We start from the raw sequence: 23,105 nt of genomic DNA, 5'->3' as shown, positions 1-23,105 counted from the left end.
AAAAACACTGTTCACTTTCAATATAAAAAGCGACCCCTGTCAATACACAGCTGGACTCACCTGCTCCCTCTTTTTCTCCCATTGTGCTATTTACAAACAAACACGTGACTGGCTCAACTGTTCTGGGAAACTATGGTAAGCTTCATAATGTAAAATAATGTTACAAGTGAAATGAAGAACGCAATCTGCTTTATCTCCTAAAGTATTGCACAGGTTGACAGCAGGTATTTACTTAAAAAGTAGCTACAAATATTAAAATGTATTGTAAAACTTCACAGAAATAGTTTCAACGGTATTGACAGTATTGAAAAACCATTCCCTGGCTATTTCCAAATACCACGGTATAGGGTATATACGGTATACCGCCCAAGCCTAGTAGTTTGTGAGCTAGAATATGATCATCCTGACAGTCTGAGGCAGGGTGCTCTGCAATAATCATACACCAACTATTGACAGGGATAACGTGGAATTTCTTATTTGTCAGTATGAATGCAATTTGTGGGTCCTGCCTTGATGACTGTATTAGATTTACACTACTTGTCCTATAGATTTTTGTAGTCAAATTATAACTTGGAATAAACTGAAAGCTAAAACGCTCCTTGTCCCGGAATGACATGCTAGCTAGTGATAAAGCTAGCTATCTGTTCCTGCTAGCTAGCAACAGATCTACTTGTTGTAACTAGCTAGCTACTTTACTAAGGTTGTGGTGTTCTACGTTGGGAGTCATTTTACAGCTTGCATTGATGGTATCACTTTTCTATAACTAAATAGTTAGATAACAAATAAAAAATAAAAACTTTACTTGATAGCAGTTTGTCAGACGGAGATCGCTCTCGTGATGTCACCAGCTGTGTATACCTTAGACACGGATAACGTGATTGGCATACGTGACCAGCAGAGATAGTACCATGGATAGTACACAAGTTGATTGGTTTACAGTTTAGTACTCTGCGGCGTTTGCCTGTCCAGCTACTGAACATAAAAGTTTGAATTTTAATAAAATGTGCAAGAATTGACGTTGCCAACAAACGGAAATGTGTTCAGAATAAATAAATATGTAAAAAACAGCTCCTCCCTCGACAGAGATCGATCATCTCGAAAACGAAAGCAGATAGCTTGCTACAGCCCACCAGCTAGAGGGCTCTTCTACTCTAAATGAAATGCAGGCAGGGGTTTCCTACTTATCAATTGATAATCAATATATGACATTATAATATCCTAATATTTACATGATATCATAATACTGAAATTGGCCATAATTAACCAACTGTATCCAAATAATCCTAATTATTGACCATGATTGGCCAATTGTATTTCTAATAAGAGATTAGCTACTTCAACATGTTTAAAATTTAAAGTCACATATTATTGAGCTTTATTCACAGTAAATGGGTATGTATACTCTGTAGGCCAAAAAGGAGTTCTTCAAGATGATGTAATCACGTCTTTATTCATTAAATTCATATTTGCTAAGATTTGTTTTCTTCAAGCCATTTTTCAGTACCACAAAATAAGAAATAATACAAAAAGAAACTTGGCGGCATTTTGTCTTTTAAGACATTGCAAGAGATGAAACAACAATAAAAAGAAACAGAATGGTTTTTGAACGTTCGCTTTAGTTGTACTGTAACATGTAGTAGATCAAAATTAAAAAGATGTAATATATATGTATATATTTATATATTTATATTGATATAGTTTAAAAAATAAAAGCAGAAATGTCTGTCTCATTAATTCACAATAATCCTCTTAAAGTATTCACACGCAAGAGCTTGATATATTTGAATATATGTACACATAATAAATAACAATTATATTTACATCCAAGTACACTGCCTTTCTGTCTCTACCAAGAACACAGCAGGACACAACAGAAGTACATACTGTAGCAGAAAATGTTGCCCCAAAACAGAGGGTATGTGGGCCTCCATCCCTCTATATTTACACTGTCCTCATATAAACAAGTCCTCTCTTTAACATTCATTCTTTTTTTAAGTCCTCACTCCTTTCACCCCTCACTCCACAAAGGTATTCTCTAAATTGCCCAGACCCATTAAAAAATATATGTCAACATATACTGTATACACTATAATGTTTAGAATAGTTTCATATATTGTAAAATGTCCCATATAGCCAAATATAATCTAGATATCTATAAAGGTAGTATATATTGACATATACATTGTTTTTTCTAATAATGGTGGGTCCTGTTCAAACAAGTACACCACACAAAACTCCATTATCTCAAAGAATCATTCCTAAAATGCATTACTCTTCCTGTAAAGTCTGAGTCTCACCATTAGTATCTAACACCAAGTCTGCTGGCTCAGCTACAACCTGCTGCTAGTGATCTTAAATAGACACTTTGCTCAGATAAGCAGCTTCATTGACCAACCTTTATGTTTAAATAATCAATGGGTTAGTTCGTTTTGCATGCCCCGGTGCCCCAGGTGGGTGGAGATTTCACTTAAGGACCAATGGAATGGCCAAAAGAAAATTAACTCTGCCCACCCGGCGCACCAGGCCAGGCAAAACAAACTAGCCTATTACCTAATCACTAACACGTCCTTTTCTGTCACTTGAACAAATATCAATAGAGACCAAAAGCATCTAGAACGTCAACAAATTACAAACTGCTTTTAGCTGTCGCCTATGTAGTTTCGAAACGAAGAACAATGCAAAAAAGAGGTCATCCTGGGATTGATCAAGCCATTTTGTGTCAGTTGTTGTCGCCACATGGTGGCCATCCTCAGTCACTGCAGCTACTGACAGCACAGCGGAACCTACATGTACTGCATCACTGCAGTTCCATCAAAAATTTAGAGATCTCCAATTGGTTTATACAACTGATCCGGTCATGCAATCCTGCCCCTTAGGGTTCTGAAGCCTCATTTCGATATCTCAACCAAGCACGCCTCTCACCAGTCCACCAGTTACCACGTTACAATGCAACACACTTCTGAAAAACACATCTCACATCCCTTAAAACGGCTTCTGTATCCTAAGCTTTTGGTTGTTTCTCCTTTGTGATTTGGTGTGGTGGTGTGGTGTGTTCTTATAGCACACATAAAGCCACAGGGGGAGGATGTGTGGATGGATCTCCCCATTTACCTGAATCATAGATGTCTTTACCTCGTTCCTAATGTTAACAGATTATCCTAATCTGTGTACACAACCAATAAACTTTGATTTGATTTAGATTTAACCATGTGAATTAAGCAGAAGAACTGGCCCTGGACCAGTTGTTCATGGCATACAGTAACCACACATGCCCAACAGTCATGCCTCAAATCTGACACTTACACCAGTAGTGTTCAATGTTGTCCTTCAAGCCCCTTTTTGTAGATAGGTTGGTAAAACTGTGTTTTACTCAAACTCTCTATCATACATCCTCTTTACACTGTCAGTTATTATGATGTCCTAGACAAAATCTGCAAGATAATTTATTGTCTCTACTTTTACATTATTTGATAACTGAAGTAGTAGTATTGGTAGTATTTGGCTTGATTTAAATAGATTCTACAGGTTTTTTATTTCAAATAATTTCACCTACACAGTCTTGCTCTTTATAATATATGAATATCATGCCAATGACAATATAACAAGAGCTTTTCCAGTAGTGTGTTACGCTTGACTCCAATCTTCACCCCAACCTAAATGTTCAGTTGATTGCCTCATATTGTGGACAGCAGATCAATAGATCTAAAACCTGCATACAAAGGGGCTTGAAGAGCGGCTTTGAATACCACAGTCTAAACTATTATTTTTCTCCCCCTTTCCCATTGGTCCTCCATGCCTCTGTCCACCATTCATAGTGCAGTGCGTCCTAGGACCGCCCCGGAGTAGCAGTGAGTAGTATAACCATTTAGGACTGTACCAAATGAATGCTATTGTTACAGGTGCTATGTGGTACGGTTTAATTATTGTAAACGTTTGTATAAGCTGAATTTAACTGATCGGCAGTGTTCTGGAGGGCCATAGATCTACAGCAAATAGAATCTAGATCTCTGTGGACTCTATCCTCTCCAGACGGGTGGGCACCGGCCAGGGCGGGGCCAGCTGGTGGAGGGTGGGGGGGAGATTCTTGTCCTCGGCGAGGGGAGGTGGGGAGAGAGAGAGGGAGGGTAGGGGGGTGACGGGGGCGGGCAGGGGGATGGGGGCAAGGGACAGTGGGGGTGGTGAGGTGGGCGAGGGGGTGGTGTTGGTGGAGGTGAGCTTGGAGCCCAGGTGGCCCACGCGGAGCTCCAGGGCCTGGTTCTTCTGCAGGGTCTCCACGTAGCTAAGCTGCAGCTGGGCCTGGTACTTGAGCACACGCTCCTTTTCGTCCATCCACACGTGGCGCTCCTTCTTGAAGGTGAGTGCCTGTCGCTCGCGCTGCTGCCGCTCCAGACGCAGCTCGCCTTGGAGGCGCTCCAGCTGCCGGCGCAGATCCCCCGCCTCCTCCCACTGCTGGTGGGCCTCCTGGTGCTGTTGATGGGCCTCCTGGCGCTGCTGGTGGATTTCCTGCCGCAATTGAGCCTCTTGAAGCTGGTGGGCCTCCTGACGCTGGTGGGCCTCCTGACGCTGGTGGGCCTCCTGACGCTGAACTTTAGCTTCATCGCTCTGCAAACTCAGTATGGCATCTGGGGGAGGTACAGGGGGTGGAGGCAGGGCCGGGTAGGAGAAGGCAGAACCCTCAAGTGGGCTGTGTGGGGAGGAAAGCCCCACTCTGGTCCTGGATACTTCCCTGCTCCCTCTGCCACCTCCACCCCTAGCCTCGATAGCCCTATCCCTCGCACTGAGCTCACCCAGGGCCCGCTTCAGCCCCACCACCTCAGCCTCAAACATGCCCAGCTTGTCCCTCAGCAGAGAGACCTGGAGAGACACAGGGAGGGGAGGCAGGAGGGTCAATCAGGAGTTAAAGAGAGAGGAAGTGGGGGTTAATTCACTTGAAGTCCTTACAAGGATAGTATAACAAGGAACATTCGGAGAAGTGGGGACATTCCGCGGGTCCCCACAAGGAAAAAGGCTATTTTAGGCTTAGGGGTTAGGTTTAGGGTTAGGGTTAGATTTTGAGGTTAAGGTTTAGGGAAAATAGAATTTTGAATGGGAATCAATTGTTTGGTCCTCACAAGGATAGTAAAACAAAACTGTGTGTGTGTGTGTTTTTGAGTGAGTGTGTGAGTGAGAGAGAGAGTAAGTGTATGTGAATGCCTGTATCTGTATGCATGTGAGTGACTCGAGAGCGCAAAACTTGTGGTGCACAGAGCAGAACAACTCTACAAATTGTAGCTAGTGTTTCAGGTCTGTCTACCTCGGTCAGCGTCCTTTGCAGCTCCCCCTCGCAGCGCTCCAGCTCCAGGCTCTTAGTGCTGTAAGAGTCCTTGAGGCCCAGCATGGCCTCCTCCCGGTCCCTCAGCTGGGCGTTGGCCTCCTTCAGCTGGCCCCGCAGGGCCACCATCTCCCCCGCCCGCTGGGTCACCTCCGCCTGGCTCTCCCTCAGCTGCTGCTTCAGCAGGGAGATCTCCCCCGCCTTCTGACACACCTGGGGGGGAGGGTGGGGAGGGGGGATGAAAGGTATGAAGATGGTGGAAATAGAGATCAACAAACATGTCTCTGTCTAATGGATGTGCACATACAGTATAGGACAGCTATTGCATATTTGATCATTGGTTTTAGACAGTACTGCCCTTTTGTCCTTTTTTTGCATGGACATCAAGTAGTAGTTGTTATGCTCAGCCCTCACCCATCTCCCTTGTATCCCACACCCAGCCACACACACCACCCCCTTAACCCCAGGTAGTCCCACCCCCCTATCTCACCTCCCACTTGGTCTCCTCCAGGCGAGGCAGGATGTCAGCCTGCTCCTTCCTGTAGTCCAGGCACTTCCTCTCCAGCTCCTCCCTCTGGGCCAGCAGTGCAGCCATCTCCTCCTGCAGGCGCCGCTTATCCTGCGACAGACGGCTGATCTGGGCCTGCAAGGCACTCTGGGAGCGCTGGGCGCGACGCGTCACCTGGGTAGAAATACAATTAGTAGAATGGACATTCCCCATTCAAATCAACATTCGGCAGTGGGTATGCTGGTGGCAACCATATTGAATGTACCATTTGGAATAAAATTAGAGAGCAGTGAGAAAATAATCTCTTTGCACAGAACTTTACTCTGCATCTCTAAACTGCTCCTTTAAGCTCATTATTTGCCTTTTCTCAGTGTTTTGCCATGCAGTCATGGCTAATGCTATTGTGCTATATGATATTGGGTATAGCCTACCATCCCACAATCTGTGAACTGAGGAGCCATTCTATAATTGTAATATACAGTATATTCTGCAATTCTAATATCTATCTATTGTAGTTGTGTGGTCACCTGCTGCAGGCGCGAGGCATAGTTCTGCCGCAGCTCGTCCATCTGGAGCTCCCACACGCGCTGCTTCTCCTCAAACACCTGGACGATGGCCGCCTCGCTCTGGTCCAGGTTACGGCGCATGTGGAGCACCTGGGAGAGGGGAGGAGGAAGGGAACTCGGGTGTAATTAACATGTATTGTGAAGTTCTCATCTTTTCATCCACTGCAGGAGGTGGGGATGGTTATTTCACAAAATGGCTGACATCCATTATCAAGGTAAGTGAATAATGACCAGTTACTGCCCCACTAGTCTTTCATATTTCTTTGTACTTCTCACATGCAATGTCAATTAAATGCATTTTAGGTGTTGCACTATGTCTCCTTGCATTGCATTGTATGGGGGTAACACACTTCATCCACCAGCTACCACCAATGTGTACCCATCCACTATCACATATCGCTACTTCCAAAGCCCTCAGTACTTGAATACCTTGCACTACTATTTCAGACCCAAGGCCTAACGTGTCTTACCTGCTTGACCGTCAGCTAATAAGAATACAGTTGTCCGCTCAGCAAGTTTCAGGCACACCCAACGGTTTTCCCGGTTTATTCTTAAGCCATAGACAGTATTATGTACAGTAAGATCACTGGTACAGTTACCCATGCCCTCTACAGGTCATGCAAACACCTCAAATTTCAAATAACAGCTTTTTGTGATTACACTCCCCTCCATATGTACTTGGACAGTGACGCTAAAATTTTACATTTGGCTCTATACTACTCCACATTTTGGATTTGAGATCAAATGTTTTATATATGAGGCGACAATACAGAATGTCACCTTTTATTCGAGGGCATTTACATACATACGTTTTACCATTTAGAAATGAAAGCACTTGAATCTAGCACATGTATCTAGTCCCCCCATTTGAGGAGGAAGTCATTTGGAAAAGTATTTGGACAAATTCACTTGAAGTGTATTAAGGTAGTCAAAAGTTTAGTATTTGGTCCCATATTCGTAGCACGCAATGACTACATCAAGCTTGTGACTCGTTGGATAAATTTGCAGTTTGTTTTGGTTGTGTTATATTTTGCCAAATAGGAACTGAATGGTGAATGATGACTTGAGTAATTTTCTTTCTAAGTGAATAGATAAGTTGTTTCTGAACACTTCTAATTAATCCTGATAATGTCATCATGAATAACGATGAGTAAGAAGGTTACAGAGGCTAAAACAAAATATGCTACCTCTCACCATTGCGCGATGCCAGCATAGCCCGAAAATATTTTTGGTATCTCAGATTGTTCTGGCAATTCTCACATACTTAGAGACAAGATATATTATAGTGTTTTATATATTATATAGTGTTTTATTTTTCATTAATTGTTTTGCAAATGTTAGAATTGTTCTTCCACTTTGACATTAGAGTATTTTGTGTAGATCATTGGCAAAACAATCCAACTTTGTAACACAACAAAATGTGGAAAAAGTCCATCAATGGGTGTGAATACTTTCTGAAGGCACAGTATAGGTCTAAAAAGAGCTGAAAATGGCCACTTTCATAATGATTTTCTCAAAAATGGTTTGTGATACAAATGTAAAAAGCATGTTAAATATCCTTCCTCCCAATACATTTTTTATGTGAGAATTGCCTGAACAATCTGAGGTACCAAAAATATTTTCGGGCCATGCTGGCGTGGAATCGCCCCATTACCAATAACAGAGGAGGTTGGCATTTTGTGGCGGGTATGGTCTTTGAGCCTCTCACTTTCTCACTCATAATTTTTCGTGATTCATTCATGATTATCCATAATCATGTTAGCATCCACATTAATGTAGAAGTGTTCAGAAACATCTTCTATTCTTACTCGCAATGAAAGTGACTCCAAAATGACACAATATATTATTCACCATCCATTTCCTATTGGGCAAAATATAATCCCGAAACACAACTGAAACAAACTGCAAATGGGTCACAAGCTTGATGTAGTCATTGAGTGCAAGAAATATGGGACCAAATAATACACTTCTGAATACTTTAAGACACTTGAAGTGAATTTGTCCCAATACTTATGACTTCCTTAAATGGGAAGACTAGATACATAAAGTGCTTTCATTTCTAAACAGTAAAACAGATATGTAAGAAAATACCCCCAAAAAAAGGTGACATTCTGTACTGTTACCTCATATGAAACATTTGATCTCAAATACAAAATGGTGGCGTATAGAGCCAAATGTTAAAGTTTTGCTTCACTTTCCAAATACATATGGATGGGAGTGTATATAAAATAACTGTATTCACTGTGCTATAGTTGTGATAATTTGCACTATTTGGTACCATTTGTTTGTTGCTTCCTTCTACAATATCATCTCAAGACTCCTCCCTTCTGAACCCCCCAGTATCCACCCTCTCCCTTTTCGTCCCTCCCTCTCCCTCTTTCTTGCCTCATCTCCCTCTCCCTCACTCTCTCTCTCTCTCTCCTCACCTCTTGCTCTCTCTCCCATAGCCGGTCCTCCAGGTCCTGGATGACGTCATCGGAGGAGGGAGAGGGGCGTAGCGGTGCGGGGGCGTCACTCAGGTGGCTGAGCCTCTGATAGGACAAGGAGCTCTTCCCGGAGGAGGAACGACCACTATCCGAGGCGCTCAGTCCGTTCTGGTAACCACTATTAGCGCCGCTACCGCTAACTCCACCAGGCTTTTCCAACTTCTCCAGGGCCCCCGTGGCCCCCAGGCGGTTGATGTGGCTGGTAGAGGCGCTCAGGGGCCCCAGGACAGGCGGGGGCCCATAGCCCGAGCCAGCATAGGTGGGCAGGCTGGTTAGAGAATTCCTCCCTGAGTCAGATAGGCTCCCCTGGCCTACGCCCCTGCTGCCACCCCCTCCTCCGCCTCTGGTACCTCCACCTCCACCCCGGCTGCTAGGGCTGTCTGTGTCTCTGAGGGGTCCTGTTACACTGGGACACCCACCACCTGCAGCACCTCCTCCGGCACTGCGGCCCACTCCTCCGGTTTGGGGGGGGCACACCAGATTCTGCATGGAGTGGAAGCTCTTGGGCACCACAGGCTTAAAGGCCGACGGGCGGACCAATCCATCATTGCTCTGGATGGGGGTGGAAGGCAAATGGCATTGGTGGTGAAATATAACGCGAGGATTGTACAACATACATTATCTGACAATTAGGTCTACAGGGATTATGAATATGCTGCTAAATGTATAATTACTTAAACAGCCAGCATACTGAAGCTAAATGTGAATTTCAGTGATCTTACATTCCCTGATTACAAGGGGGATTCATCTTATTTACTATAGTTTATTAATATACCGGTACACAAACTATATGTAGATATACATGTACCAGACCTTTTCATAAATCTAATATAAACAACAGTAATAGCTAAGGCTAATGCTATTACAATGCATGGAGGAGTTGACAGGAGAGGAGATCATATTTCATGTAAATATCTCCCTGTCATAATGGGCAGCACTGATTTACAGCCGCTAGGTAACAAAGTACAGTATATCAATTTATGACAGCTTTTTATTGCCTGCACCTTAACTCATAGATACACATGCCTGTATGTACAAAATGAACAACACACCCTTTCAACATGAACCGTCATACTCAACCTACAGCCTGTATTTGGAGACACACACACACACACACAGTGACCCACCTGAACCTGCTCCATCTTCCCAGAGATGGGGAGGATGTTGGGGGGGTTGTTATGGTTGTCCACCTTGGCTGCGCTGGCACCCGCCTCCTTGTACTGAGCCAGCTGTTGGCTACTGTTCTTATCATTGTTCAGCACGTTGTTCCCGCAAATATCCAAACTCACCGTCCCTCTTGGCACCTCTCTACCCCCATCACGCCCATCCCTCTGGTCACGCCCATCCCTCTGGCCCTGCCCATCCCTCTGGTCACGCCCATCCCTCTGGTCACGCCCATCACGCCGCCCGCCTCCATTCAGAAACACTGCATTGGCAACCTGCCTCTCGCTGTTACCCGCCGCCGCTCGGTTCCCATTGGAAACGCCCCGATTGCCATTGGAGACCTGTCTGTTGCTGTTGTTATGGACAGGGGTCCTCTCTCTCTCTGCCCCCTCGCAGAGCGGAGGAGGACGCTCACTGCCGTAGTAAGAAGAAGAAGTGTTCTCGACGGTGGCAAAGCTGCGTTCGTCCGCCGTAGTCCCCTTAGCATGGGTCAGGGGAGGAGGTTGCTGTGAGGACCTCTCAATGCTGTAACTCCTATCTTCCAAGCTCCTGCCCCTGTGGGTGGAGTTGGAGGTGGAGGAGGAAGAGGAGGGGGGTGGTGGGGGGGCGCGAGGCAGGCTGTTCTGCTGGGTGGTGCGGGTGCCCACGCTCCGCATGGCGATCTCCTGCTGCTGTTGCTGCTGGCCAGAGGAGGTGGTGGTCCAGGAGGATTCCCCACTGGCCACACTGCCCATGCCCTGGGGGCGCCCCCCCTCACTCAGCCCCCCGCGCTCCACACGCGCTATGATGGAGGGCAGGGAGGCAGCACCTGCCGACACACACTGCAGGACACACAGAGACAGGGAGAGAGGGGGAGAAAGGGTTCATTAGGAGTAAGGTACAGACACACAAACCGTTGTACACACGCACACTCTGTAAGTAACATAATTATTTAATAATTATAGATGACATACAGACACAAGGAAGAGAGTAAAGGGGTTGATATACTGTACAGTAGACACACACACACGTATTTAGTGACCATACACACATGATCTATAGAGTGAGACATACTGTATTGTAGGATATGACTGTTGATTCATATCTTTGCACTACGCTAAAAGTTCCATAGGCCTATACGCTATTTTCTCATGCAATGTAATACTGACTGAAACTCCCCCTCCTCCTCCTCCCCTCTGGGACACTGATACAGTGGGTGAGGTCATCCTTTCACCCACTCCTTACTTCTCTCCACCCGTGCTCTCCCCCCCTCACCATAGCAATGAGTTCCCAATTCCCTGTTCCCTCCTCTCCTTCTGTCTCTCTCTGAGATAGGAGTCATACTATACACCCTGCAAAAGCTCTTAAGGCGATTTGAACTCTTTTAAGAACAAGGTTACTTTGACACTAATAGAGATTTCTTGAGCATTCAAATCTGATGTATTTTTAAAAAACATTATATGAAGTACATTGAATGTATGATTGAAGTATCAATTAGAGTACTTAATTTCAGTATGCATTCCCTTATACGGTTACTCCTCATTCCACATCATATCAAAATTCACATTAAAATGTATTTTTTCCACTGAGAAAATTGTTTATGCAACAATAATGAAAGCCCATCTCATATAACTGTAAAAACTGTTGATACAGTGAGGGAAAAAAGTATTTGATCCCCTGCTGATTTTGTACGTTTGCCCACTGACAAAGAAATTATCAGTCTATAATTGTAATGGTAGGTTTATTTGAACAGTGAGAGACAGAATAACAACAACAAAAATACAGAAAAACGCATGTCAAAAATTTTATTAATTGATTCGCATTTTAATGAGGGAAATAAGTATTTGACCCCCTCTCAATCAGAAAGATTTCTGGCTCCCATGTGTCTTTTATACAGGTGACGAGCTGAGATTAGGAGCACACTCTTAAAGGGAGTGCTCCTAATCTCAGCTTGTTACCTGTATAAAAGACACCTGTCCACAGAAGCAATCAATCAATCAGATTCCAAACTCTCCACCATGGCCAAGACCAAAGAGCTCTCCAAGGATGTCAGGGACAAGATTGTAGACCTACACAAAGCTGGAATGGGCTACAAGACCATCGCCAAGCAGCTTGGTGAGAAGGTGACAACAGTTGGTGCGATTATTCGCAAATGGAAGAAACACAAAATAACTGTCAATCTCCCTCGGCCTGGGGCTCCATGCAAGATCTCACCTCGTGGAGTTGCAATGATCATGAGAACTGTGAGGAATCAGCCCAGAACTACATGGAAGGATCTTGTCAATGATCTCAAGGCAGCTGGGACCATAGTCACCACGAAAACAATTGGTAACACACTACGCCGTGAAGGACTGAAATCCTGCAGCACCCGCAAGGTCCCCCTGCTCAAGAAAGCACATATACAGGCCCGTCTGAAGTTTGCCAATGAACATCTGAATGATTCAGAGGAGAACTGGGTGAAAGTGTTGTGGTCAGATGAGACCAAAATCGAGCTCTTTGGCATCAACTCAACTCGCATGTTTGGAGGAGGATGAATGCTGCCTATGACCCCAAGAACACCTTCCCCACCGTCAAACATGGAGGTGGAAACATTATGCTTTGGGGGTGTTTTTCTGCTAAGGGGACAGGACAACTTCACCACATCAAAGGGACGATGGATGGCGCCATGTACCATCAAATCTTGGGTGAGAACCTCCTTCCCTCAGCCAGGGCATTGAAAATGGGTCATGGAAAGGTATTCCAGCATGACAATGACCCAAAACACACGGCCAAGGCAACAAAGGAGTGGCTCAAGAAGAAGCACATTAAGGTCCTGGAGTGGCCTAGCCAGTCTCCAGACCTTAATCCCATAGAAAATCTGTGGAGGGAGCTGAAGGTTCGAGTTGCCAAACATCAGGCTCGAAACCTTAATGACTTGGAGAAGATCTGCAAAGAGGAGTGGGACAAAATCCCTCCTGAGATGTGTGCAAACCTGGTGGCCAACTACAAGAAATGTCTGACCTCTGATTGCCAACAAGGGTTTTGCCACCAAGTACTAAGTCATGTTTTGCAGAGGGGTCAAATACTTATTTCCCTCATTAAAATGCAAATCAATTTATAACATTTTTGACATGCGTTTTTCTGGATTTTTTTGTTGTTATTCTGTCTCTCACTGTTCAAATAAACCTACCATTAAAATTATAGACTGATCATGTCTTTGTCAGTGGGCAAACGTACAAAATCAGCAGGGGATCAAATACTTTTTTCCCCTCACTGTATTAAAGGGCTAACAAATAGCCTAGCTGATCAATAGGATTTGTTCGAGCCAATGCAAATGATTATTCCTTGATTATCAAGTTTTCAATCCAAACATGACAAATATTAACTACATTCTACATCTACATTAACAGATTGTACCTCAATTGCAGATCCTGAATACACAATCATAGAAGGAAAGCTTACTGTGCTCTCTGCTCACACAACCTTCTTGTCTTGTTCCTTTCTCTCACTATCTCACACTCTACTTTGTGATTGGGTAGCAGAGCAGGTCTTTTGCACACCTGTTATTCTGCATGTTAACCCCTTGCCTTCTGACACACACAAACACAAATGCAAACATACACACAGAGGTAAGTTGTTCCCCCTGTGCCAATGATAATGACAAAAACACATTCTCTATCAACACTCTTTCTAATGGAAGGAAAAACATGGGAGACAATTGTCAATACTTCATTGTCCGTGTATGTATCACTGAGTGCAATAAGGAACACTATCCATATTTGTATTATATCCCTGTCCCTGAACCACACCCACTGGGAGCACTGATTACTCACCAGAATATCTATCACTGATTGAACATTGACCTAAAGGAAATATGTGAATTTATAGTCCATTGTACCAAGTGTAGTCTACTACTCCTATCTGAGCAAAGATGCAGCCAAACCTTTTTGTGAATCATCTCTCTCTTTCCATCGTCTCTCCCCATTGTCTCTTCATGCCTGAAGCCAAGCCGGTGCACATGAAGCTACTATGCTTTTATGTTACTTTGCTATAATAAGGTGAGTATTGACATTCCATCTCAGGTAGGACATGGGAACAGATTGGGATGTGAACAGGGGAGTACTGAATCCTTAGGATAACGTGCTGAGTCCAAATCGGCATATGGTGCGATACCAGCAGAGGGCCCTGTTCCAGTGTTGGCTGAGCTGTGGCACGTGCCTACACTCGCCTCACTGGCACAGTTACACACTCCTAGGCATTACATCATCGGCTCCATGCTTCAAATAGAGAGCGCGCGCACACAAGCAGGCACTCTCTCTGGTGCGCGCTCCCCCCTCATTCTCACACTTCCACACATACACGCTCACGAAGGGAGTCTTCCTAATCTCCTCTCCTGTGTTGACATGCAGTATGAGGTAATTAATAGAATAATATGTGTAGCCTACACACATGCGCGCACACACACACACAGCAATACATTTTCTCCCCATATTTTCACTGCATTGTCCATACATAGACCCTTAGATACACCTCAAATGCAAACAAAGTGCCCCCCAAACAGTGACCACTGCTACCCCATTACACACCACACACACGTCATTCAAGGCCTCATATAGGCCAGGCGTAGAAGACCCCCAGAGCAGTCACATTGGGTACAGAGGTAACCACTGCACTGTAAAGGATATTCAATAATAGGCCTATTTTATCAGAGCTCCCTTGCCATTACCAGCATATTAAAACGGGCATGCTAGCTCACACTTCTAGTTCACACATATCCTCACAATAGGCTTTATATCATGTCAATAATACAGTATTTGCTACATCTTTTTGGTAGTGATGTAGGCCTACAAATCAGTCTATTCCTTTTAAGTGCCAATGTTGGTCTAAATTCTACTGCAGGCCATTTGCTCTTGGTCTGTCCATTTATACTCCATGTATTCAAAACCCTCTCCATTATTTTTGCAGCCGCTACAACAACCTCCCCATCAATCCCTTCACCGCACTGATGTGCATAGACTGTCAGCTGTAGCGGCAATGCTAAAGCACAATGGAGAAATGTTACTCGCTTCTCCATACCAGCGAAAAAGCCCTAACCCAGGCACAAAAGGCAAGTAGAACGATATAATTAACATGATCTATCCTATCTGTTTTTCTTTTCATTCACGCAATACATAATGCGTGGGTGGGTCACGCAAAGCACTCTACTACACTCGCAGTTCTCTCTCGGTGTGGGGAATCCGAAAGGAGCGAGCTCGAGCGAGCACAGCATCCGCTACAACCCGCGCGCACAACCGCTCGCTTGAGCCTCACCGATTCCCATCTTTACTTTCACTCCAATGAGCAATATTAAAAAACACGGTCTCTCTCTCCCTCAATTTCGCTCTCCACTTATCTCTCTGCCACAACAACCTTTGAATCACCCCAAATCCAACATGTAAAGCGGCAGGATAATGGATTGACAATGCGGTGAATGGCGATAAATATAGAAAAACGCAGGTGTAGATGTGCGCCGCGCTGCGTCGCATACTAGGTGCGCGTATTTCTCTATGGAAATGAAGGAGCGCTCGCTCAATCACCTCATAGCCTAGAGCAGCTCTGCACTTACTATTAGGGGCAGAAGCAGCACAGACAACGCCGAATGAAGCCGAATAACGTCGCTCCACTGCTCCTCGGCGAGCTGTCCGATTCTGGGTTCGCTGATTGGGACGTTGGAGTGGCAGTAGGCCTATAGCCTACTCGTGTGGCTCTGGTCGGGGGAGGCTGCAGCCGCTATTGCCCGTAGCGGATATCGGGTGATGGAGACAGCGAGAAGATCCGTGTATCAGCTGTGTCACACACCCACCTCTGCCCCGCCCCTTCTGATGGACCACAGCACCGCCCCCTTCCCAGACCTGCGCCTGCGCCCACACAAAGGTGTGAATTCTTCCTCCACCTCAGAATAGCACACAATGTATTGATTCTGTTCCACACATAATACGTAGGCTACTGCTGGAAAATGGGGACCCCTGCCAATCCTATAATATATCTCTCGGTGTCTATATATTACTATGTATGCATCTGCACATTCTATTCTATATATATTTATTTGAGTACTGCACAACTGAATTACACATGACCGGGCAGGTTGAGTGTCTATGTGTGTGTAGCTCAGACTTCAGGTTTTAGTACCAAGGGCAAGCGAGGCCTTGGGCAAACATGATGCCCAGTTCCCAGGGGCAGAGAGAGCAGAGCTGGCTGTGTAGGTGAGGAACTGGAGCCTGAAATCAGCCTCACTCAGGACTAATCAAGAGAGAGTGAGAGAGGAGGGCTGGGAGAGATTGCAGAAAGAGACGAGAGAGAGCGCATTGAGGAGCAGGGAAAGAGAGAAAGAGAAACAGCCAATGTTGAAGCTGTAGCACTAGCAGTACGGAACTGTTAACTTGTCTGGAATGGAATATTTGGTGCTGGTCATAAAGCCAACAGATACCATCTTCTATAAGAGATCAAGTTGACAAGAAGACATTTGCCTAAAATGACCAATCCAACGACAAAAATAAGGATCGGAGAGAGAGATGAGTAGATGGATAAGTATGACATATAGTATGACATATAACTATGTCCTTTTTCTAAAACTGACTGGGTTTACCAAACTCAAATACAGGTATGGCGTTCAAAATCACGTAGCTCACACACATTATAGGCCTTTATAGGGATACAAAAACATTACAACATACTTTCCAAGCAAAACACATCTATCCTTTCATTGCATATGAGAGTTGCTGGGTTTATTTGGAGTAAATCAGGCATTCCAGTGTCAAGAAATGTGACTCGATTCCCACTCATAATGCCTTCTTCATACAAGTCTTCTACACATAACCCCGACAACACGATTAGAAAACAGCCATGGTCCTTCACACTAACACTGACCTGCACACAAGCCACTCAAACACAATTCACCTGTTCACACACACACACGACTCGCTTTGCCAGTCGTAGAGCGATACATACGACTGTCAAGACTACAAACACACATACACACTTTCTGGGCCAGGTTAGCAGAGATGAATACTTGCATAGTACATACACACGCACTAAAGCAAATATGACCGTTGTCGCCACGTACATGGTGACCCACACCCACTCTGGGACACACACATGTATTCACATTTCATGCTGTACTGACCTACTACACATTAACAGAACACAAGACCACAGATAGGCTACACAGGGACCCCATGCAAGTACGCTAGTGAAACAGGATCTGACATCCATCTTTAATAACGCCACTGTTCCTTCTCTCCTCCTCTTTTTATATTTCTGAGCCGCCATGGCTGAATGTCACTTAGAGAGAAAAAAAACGGAGGGAGTGGAATAAGGGATACAAAGAGGAATCTCACAGCTCCACTGGTAGGCTCGTCGCTGTCGGTTCTCTCCTCATCCCTCGCTCCACTCCTCCATGTGGAGATGAACTGTAGCAATACTCACCGCGTCCCAGCCCCTCTGAGCTACCAATAGCATCCTCTCACTTCCTCCATCTGCCTCCATAAAGTAAACGCGTGCGCACAAACACACACGCGACTCGGGTAGCTCTGTTGAAAGAATTTCCCACTTGCCTCGCAAAATAGTTAATATTAGGGTCATAAAATAAATACATCATGTTTTGCAAATGCACCATATTCCAAACTATCTACATGAAAATCTGTACCTTCCCGTACATTTTAGTACAGTAAACCAGTGCTAGCACGTTCACACATGTACCTACATGCGTGTGTGTGATGTACACACAGGATCACACTCACTCATCAGTGCAAACCATCACTAAAATATGCTCCTCGACTGCCCTGCATCTTTCCTCTCCATTCACAATTTGTCAAGGTTACTATGGCAATGGTTTCTGTCCAATGGGAGAAGGGGGTGGACTCGTGACAGATTAGGGGAAAGGAACGGGGGACTTAAACTGTGTTTAAGAACAGTGCAAGACAGATGTAAACCAACCTTATGCTCATCTACTAATAGGCTAGAGAAAGGCTACACTAACCATATCCTTAGATTATTTCTACTTACCAATGAGTGGTTTGTCTGCTGAATTCATTGCTTGACAGAGAGGACATCATGTTCACAGCGAGTCCTTCTGCCTGGCTAACCCTAAAACCTGCCTATGCATTCAGAAAGACTTCAGGAAAGACATGTGGGACAGTGCTGGGTAGAGAGGTATATTTAGAGCCATCTGATTGTCCATGAAGAGGAGAGAAGGTCATCAGTCCCTATAGTCACATATACCCCAGGATACCTACTCTATACAACAGACAGGGTTCAGATTTCAATCATGCCCAGGGGTGTTAAGATGTTCCCCTGACAAATAAAAACATCCTCTCACACAAGCACAAGCCATTAAAATGTTACCGTTGGAATTACAGTAACTGGAAAATATTGACATTGGTCCAGCAAACTTTTCTTTGGATAGGAACCCTGCATAAAGTACAGTCAGACATACAGTACCAGTCAGAAGTTTGGACACACCTACTCATTCAAGGGTTTTTCTTTATTTTTTACTATTTTCTACATTGTAGAATAATAGTGAAGACATCAAAACTATGAAATAACACACATGGAATCATGTAGTAAACAAAAAAGTTTGTCATTTCCATGTAATTTCTAAGTTAATACCTGGTCATTTGCGTACCAGCAAGCAACATAATTTGTTAGATGATCTCATGGTTTTGGATTAAGATCATGTCCTGATGATGTTGGTTGGAAATAAACCTGTAGCGGCAGAGATGAGATGACAGATCAACACAAACAGATGAGTGGGAATGAGAGGAACTGGACTGGACACTTCTGTTCTGGAACAGAAAGAAAATGCATTCACACGTTTTACATAAACACAAAACAGTTTAATGAATAAATAACATCACAAACAACCACAATGAACAGTCTGATTCATAGAGATGGGACTGTGACCCTGGAATAAGAGAAGGAATGTCTTCCTATGTACCTGAGGAAGAGAATGAGGGATGGTTTCCCAGACACAGATTAAGCCTAGTCTTGAACTAAAAAGAGAATCTCGATTGAACATGTTTCCCAGTCCAGGACTAGGCTTAATCTGTGTCCAGGAAACAAGTGGGTAAGGAAAACCTGATTCTAGGCAGCCTCTTAGCTATCTTAATTAATTAAGCCAATATCCATGGTCCTACCATCATCTGCAACCAAGCACCATCAAGGAGCTTGTCTTATTGGTTGCCTTCAAGCAGGATAACCATGCTTTATCCAGTGGTTTGTGCTGTAATGTAGACCTCTAAAGATGCCAAACCGGGATATATTTTCACAGTGATCTGTAGTATCTAGTGACCAATAGCAGTGTCTACATTATATGAAACCAGAAACATTTAAGTACATAAAATATTCAATACATCATATTTTAATATAATTAGTATATCAACTCATTTAAAGGCAAGAGCCATGTATTTACACTACCTGCTGTGGAAAGGTAAAACGTCATATCCCCACTCAATTCTTCCTATAGTAGTAAACATCCATGCGTTAATAAATAGTGGCTCAATTAAAAGTGATAAAAGCTATAGTGGCAATAATAGCCAAATGGGCTTTTTTAAATTGAATTTCTCAAAGGAAACTCCAGTTTCAGTACACTTCAGGTAAATCTCCTATGAATAATCTCTGGGATTTCTGTCCTCCATTTGGGAAACTTAAAGTGTCACTATGAAAGACTTTGCAAAGGGTTTAAGAAGTTAAGATAATGCATAGGTTAGAAAACAACCTGTAAAAAATAATCAGAAAACCCTTCCTCTAGGGATTTTTATGATAACTAGAAGAGGAGAATAGGTGATTGTACAAACATGGGCTATGTCTCAACTTTTGCTCAATTGAACATCTTTTCTGGTTTTGAAGTGTTTGAAACCATTAGCTGATCCTGAACATACCCCAGTGGTTATTTTTGCAGTAATGGGAACAGGGTCAAAGCTTGTTCCCATTGATGAGAGTTTACTATCCATTCATGCAAGTGCTGCCAAGTGTTCAACTATATTTAAAAGAGCATGAAGGGCATATAATTTGTGTCACACATCTGATATAACACACTTGCCCTGGTCACACAGACAGAAATAGCTTAACTGTGTAGCACACTTTTTCAACCATCACAGCAAGCAAAATAACTATTGACCTTGGTCGAGTGAAGTTGGAGACTCTGGGCCTAAACTCCCACAAGGGAAAGAAAAAGTAATTCTTTTTTTTCCATAAACGGGTTTACTCCATGTTGTGCAACTGTACACACACAATGACCCGAGAGTGATTTTTATTGGCAGACGAACATTAAAAGAACGCATCTGATCTCTTTTTTGGCTCCTGACTGGATTCCACTAGCTCGGTCCAGTGAAACAATTAGGAACCAAAAGATGACCAGCGAAGGGGCCAGCACTGCTGTCTAATAAAGTCTGTTACAGGCCATGTGTGGTCCTGGTTCGCATTCTAGTCGTGAACCAAGCCTCAGTTCACCTTATATGCCACACATTTAAACAGAACCCCCTTTAGCAGTCTCCACCTCCCCCTGAGTCAGTTCAGGGAACACCTCTCCTGCCCACTCCTCCCCCCTGTTGTCGCCGTCAGACTGTCCCACTCCCTGCTCCCTGGGGGTGAGGGGCTCTGTGTCACTGTCATCCCCTTCCACCACGGCTGTGTAGTCACTCTGGGTGGAGGTGGGGTCCCCCGGGCAACTCAGGCTGATCACGGAAGCCAGGCAGGAAAAGAGCAGGCCCAGCATGGCAATGTAGAAGCTCTCCCCTGGGTAAGCCTGCAACCCCACTGCCCCTCCCCCTCCCTGGCTCCTGGAGCCAGACCCAGGCCTAGGAGACCCAGACCCAGGCCAGGTCCAGCCCCCTAGCCAGTCCCACAGTAGCCCAAATTTGCCCTCCTGAAGGTTGCCGCTGATGACATACAGGCAGGCCCCGCACACTCCCAGCATGGACAGTAGGAAAACGACTGGGGAGAGTGGAAGGGAAAAGGAGAAAAAGAGACACGGAGGGAAAGGGAGAAAGACAGCGAGAGGATGAAATACGAATTAATCCCAGAGAGAACTGCAGAGTGATGTAAATCAACATGGCTCAGAAAACATGACTCATGTCATTTTATGAGACTTCATATTTTATGAGACCTGTGAGAGTGTATTCTTCTTCAAATTATGACTAGCGGTTAAGAGCGTTGGGCCAGTAACCGAAAGGTCGCTGGTTCAAATCCCTGAGCCGACTAGATAAAACATATGCAGATGTGCCCTTGAGCAAGGCACTTAACCCTAATTGCTCCTGTAAGTCGCTCTGGAGTAGAGCACCTGCTAAATGACTAAACATTTAAAAAATGTAAATTACAGTATTGTGATAAGCCCTCAGAGAGAGACAAACAGACAGAGAAAAACAGATAAGACAGCAAAAGAGACCGAAGGAGGAAGAACGTGAAAGAAAAAAGAGAAAATAAGAAAAGTGAGACCGAGATAGAAAAAGGGAGGGAGGTTAGGTTACCTGTGGAGATGTGGAGTGACACCACCAGTCGAGGGTGGGACATCCCAGTCCCCAGGAAGTCCAATAGGAAGGAGGAGCTGGAGAGCAGGACAGCACTGTAGCACAGAGCCGCCAAAGCATAGAGCAGCCACATCCCCCAGCCATTAACACCACCCAGAGGACCTAAAGGGAGGGAACACACACATACTGTAAGTCAACACCACGCACATAAACACACACCGCACTCCCAGGCTTCTGCACAAGCAGGACGTAAATACGTTTAAGCTCACAAACATGGAAATACTGACGACCAGACATATGTGGGTGCAGTTAAACTGTAGAAAACGTCAACTCTACAGTGTCAAAACAGATGACAACTATGTGATAGCAGCGCAAAAAGACAAATGTCAACCAATCTCTTCTTTCACGGTCCAGCCTTGCCCTTCCCTACCTGTGTCAGTGAGGTTCTGGGCAGCGTGCAGTGTGAAGGCCACTCCATAGATGAGCTGTTTGCCTCCGGGGTCAGTACTGTTCCTGACCTGGATCCAGTTGGGGTCAGCGATGGATGTGCACAGAGACACCAGAGTAAAGCACTGGCACACCGCAGCCGGAGACATGCTCAGAGTCATGGCTGGAAGGAAGACACGATGTAGGTCTACTTATCAAGTCAGCCCCATCCATAACAATTTGTACAGTCTACTGTTGCTCAGAGACTTTGCAAAAGTTGCCAAATGCATAGAAGTAATGTCACCATTTAGGCCTGGTGTTTTACTAGACTCTGGATTTTCTTACTGTTTCAGACAAGTCATGTGTATGGTTAGCTGTAATAATATGAGTTTATGCAAAAAATAACTATGCAGCACAGAATGCTGGTGCAGGTTGTAGGAACATTGACAGTGTAAACCTGATGTTGGGAAACCTAAAATGAGGATGTGAGAGATCTGTGGAATGGTTAGGTTTTACTAAGGCATCTGTCACTTAACCCTTCACTTACCAACAGATAGCTTAGCAATAATCCACTACAAAGTCTGCGAGAGACAAAAATGTAGACTAGCTAGCTACTTGCTGTTGAGGGATAACCTAGCCAAGTAAAACTCAACTCCACTATGTATTTCACATCAACATTGTGGAGTTGAGTTTTACTTGGCTAGGGATAACCAAGTGCCACAAATAAAAACTAAAGTCATGTGACAACTGAATTGTCTATTGTTCAGCATATTGTCTGAAAAGCAAGCTACAGTGCCATCAGAAAGTATTCAGACCCCTTGACTTTTCCCACATTTTGTTGTGTTACAGCCTGAATTTAAATTGGATTAAATTGAGACTTTTTGTCACTGGCCTACACACAATACCCCATAATGTTAGACATTTTTACAAATTAATTAAAAATGAAAAACTGAAATGTCTTGAGTGAATAAGTATTTAACTCCTTTGTTATTGCAAAACCTAAATAAGGTCAGGAGTAAGAAATGTCCTTAACTAGTCACATAATAAGTTGCATGGACTCACTGTATGCAATAATAGTGTACTCCACACATACAATTATCTGTAAGGTCCCTCAGTCGAGCAGTGAATTTCAAATACAGATTCAACCACAAAGACCAGGGAGGTTTTCCAATGCCTCGTAAA

At 44.3% G+C, this 23,105-nt stretch overlaps 2 protein-coding genes across 2 annotated transcripts; both read right to left on the bottom strand.

Moving 5' to 3' along the window:
* Positions 1–3,999: 3,999 nt before the first annotated feature.
* Positions 4,000–15,814, bottom strand: LOC121583477 (leucine zipper putative tumor suppressor 3). The gene is made up of 7 exons (XM_041899629.2): positions 15,599–15,814; positions 9,999–10,856; positions 8,812–9,423; positions 6,347–6,475; positions 5,802–5,993; positions 5,294–5,524; positions 4,000–4,854 (listed from the first exon to the last, which is right to left on the bottom strand). Exons 2-7 carry the CDS (start codon positions 10,767–10,769, stop codon positions 4,000–4,002), a joined length of 2,790 nt encoding a protein of 929 aa, XP_041755563.2. The 5' UTR covers positions 10,770–10,856; positions 15,599–15,814.
* Positions 15,815–18,821: 3,007 nt separating this feature from the next.
* Positions 18,822–23,019, bottom strand: LOC121582467. Its single transcript, XM_041898271.2, has 4 exons — positions 22,986–23,019; positions 21,928–22,107; positions 21,498–21,659; positions 18,822–20,964 (listed from the first exon to the last, which is right to left on the bottom strand). Exons 2-4 carry the CDS (start codon positions 22,103–22,105, stop codon positions 20,498–20,500), a joined length of 807 nt encoding a protein of 268 aa, XP_041754205.1. The 5' UTR covers positions 22,106–22,107; positions 22,986–23,019; the 3' UTR covers positions 18,822–20,497.
* Positions 23,020–23,105: the final 86 nt, after the last annotated feature.

Source organism: Coregonus clupeaformis, chromosome 15 (assembly GCF_020615455.1).
Source record: "Coregonus clupeaformis isolate EN_2021a chromosome 15, ASM2061545v1, whole genome shotgun sequence".
Lineage (NCBI taxonomy): Eukaryota > Metazoa > Chordata > Actinopteri > Salmoniformes > Salmonidae > Coregonus > Coregonus clupeaformis.
Note: the sequence above shows the minus strand (reverse complement) of the source record. Positions and strands in the feature narration are given on the sequence as shown.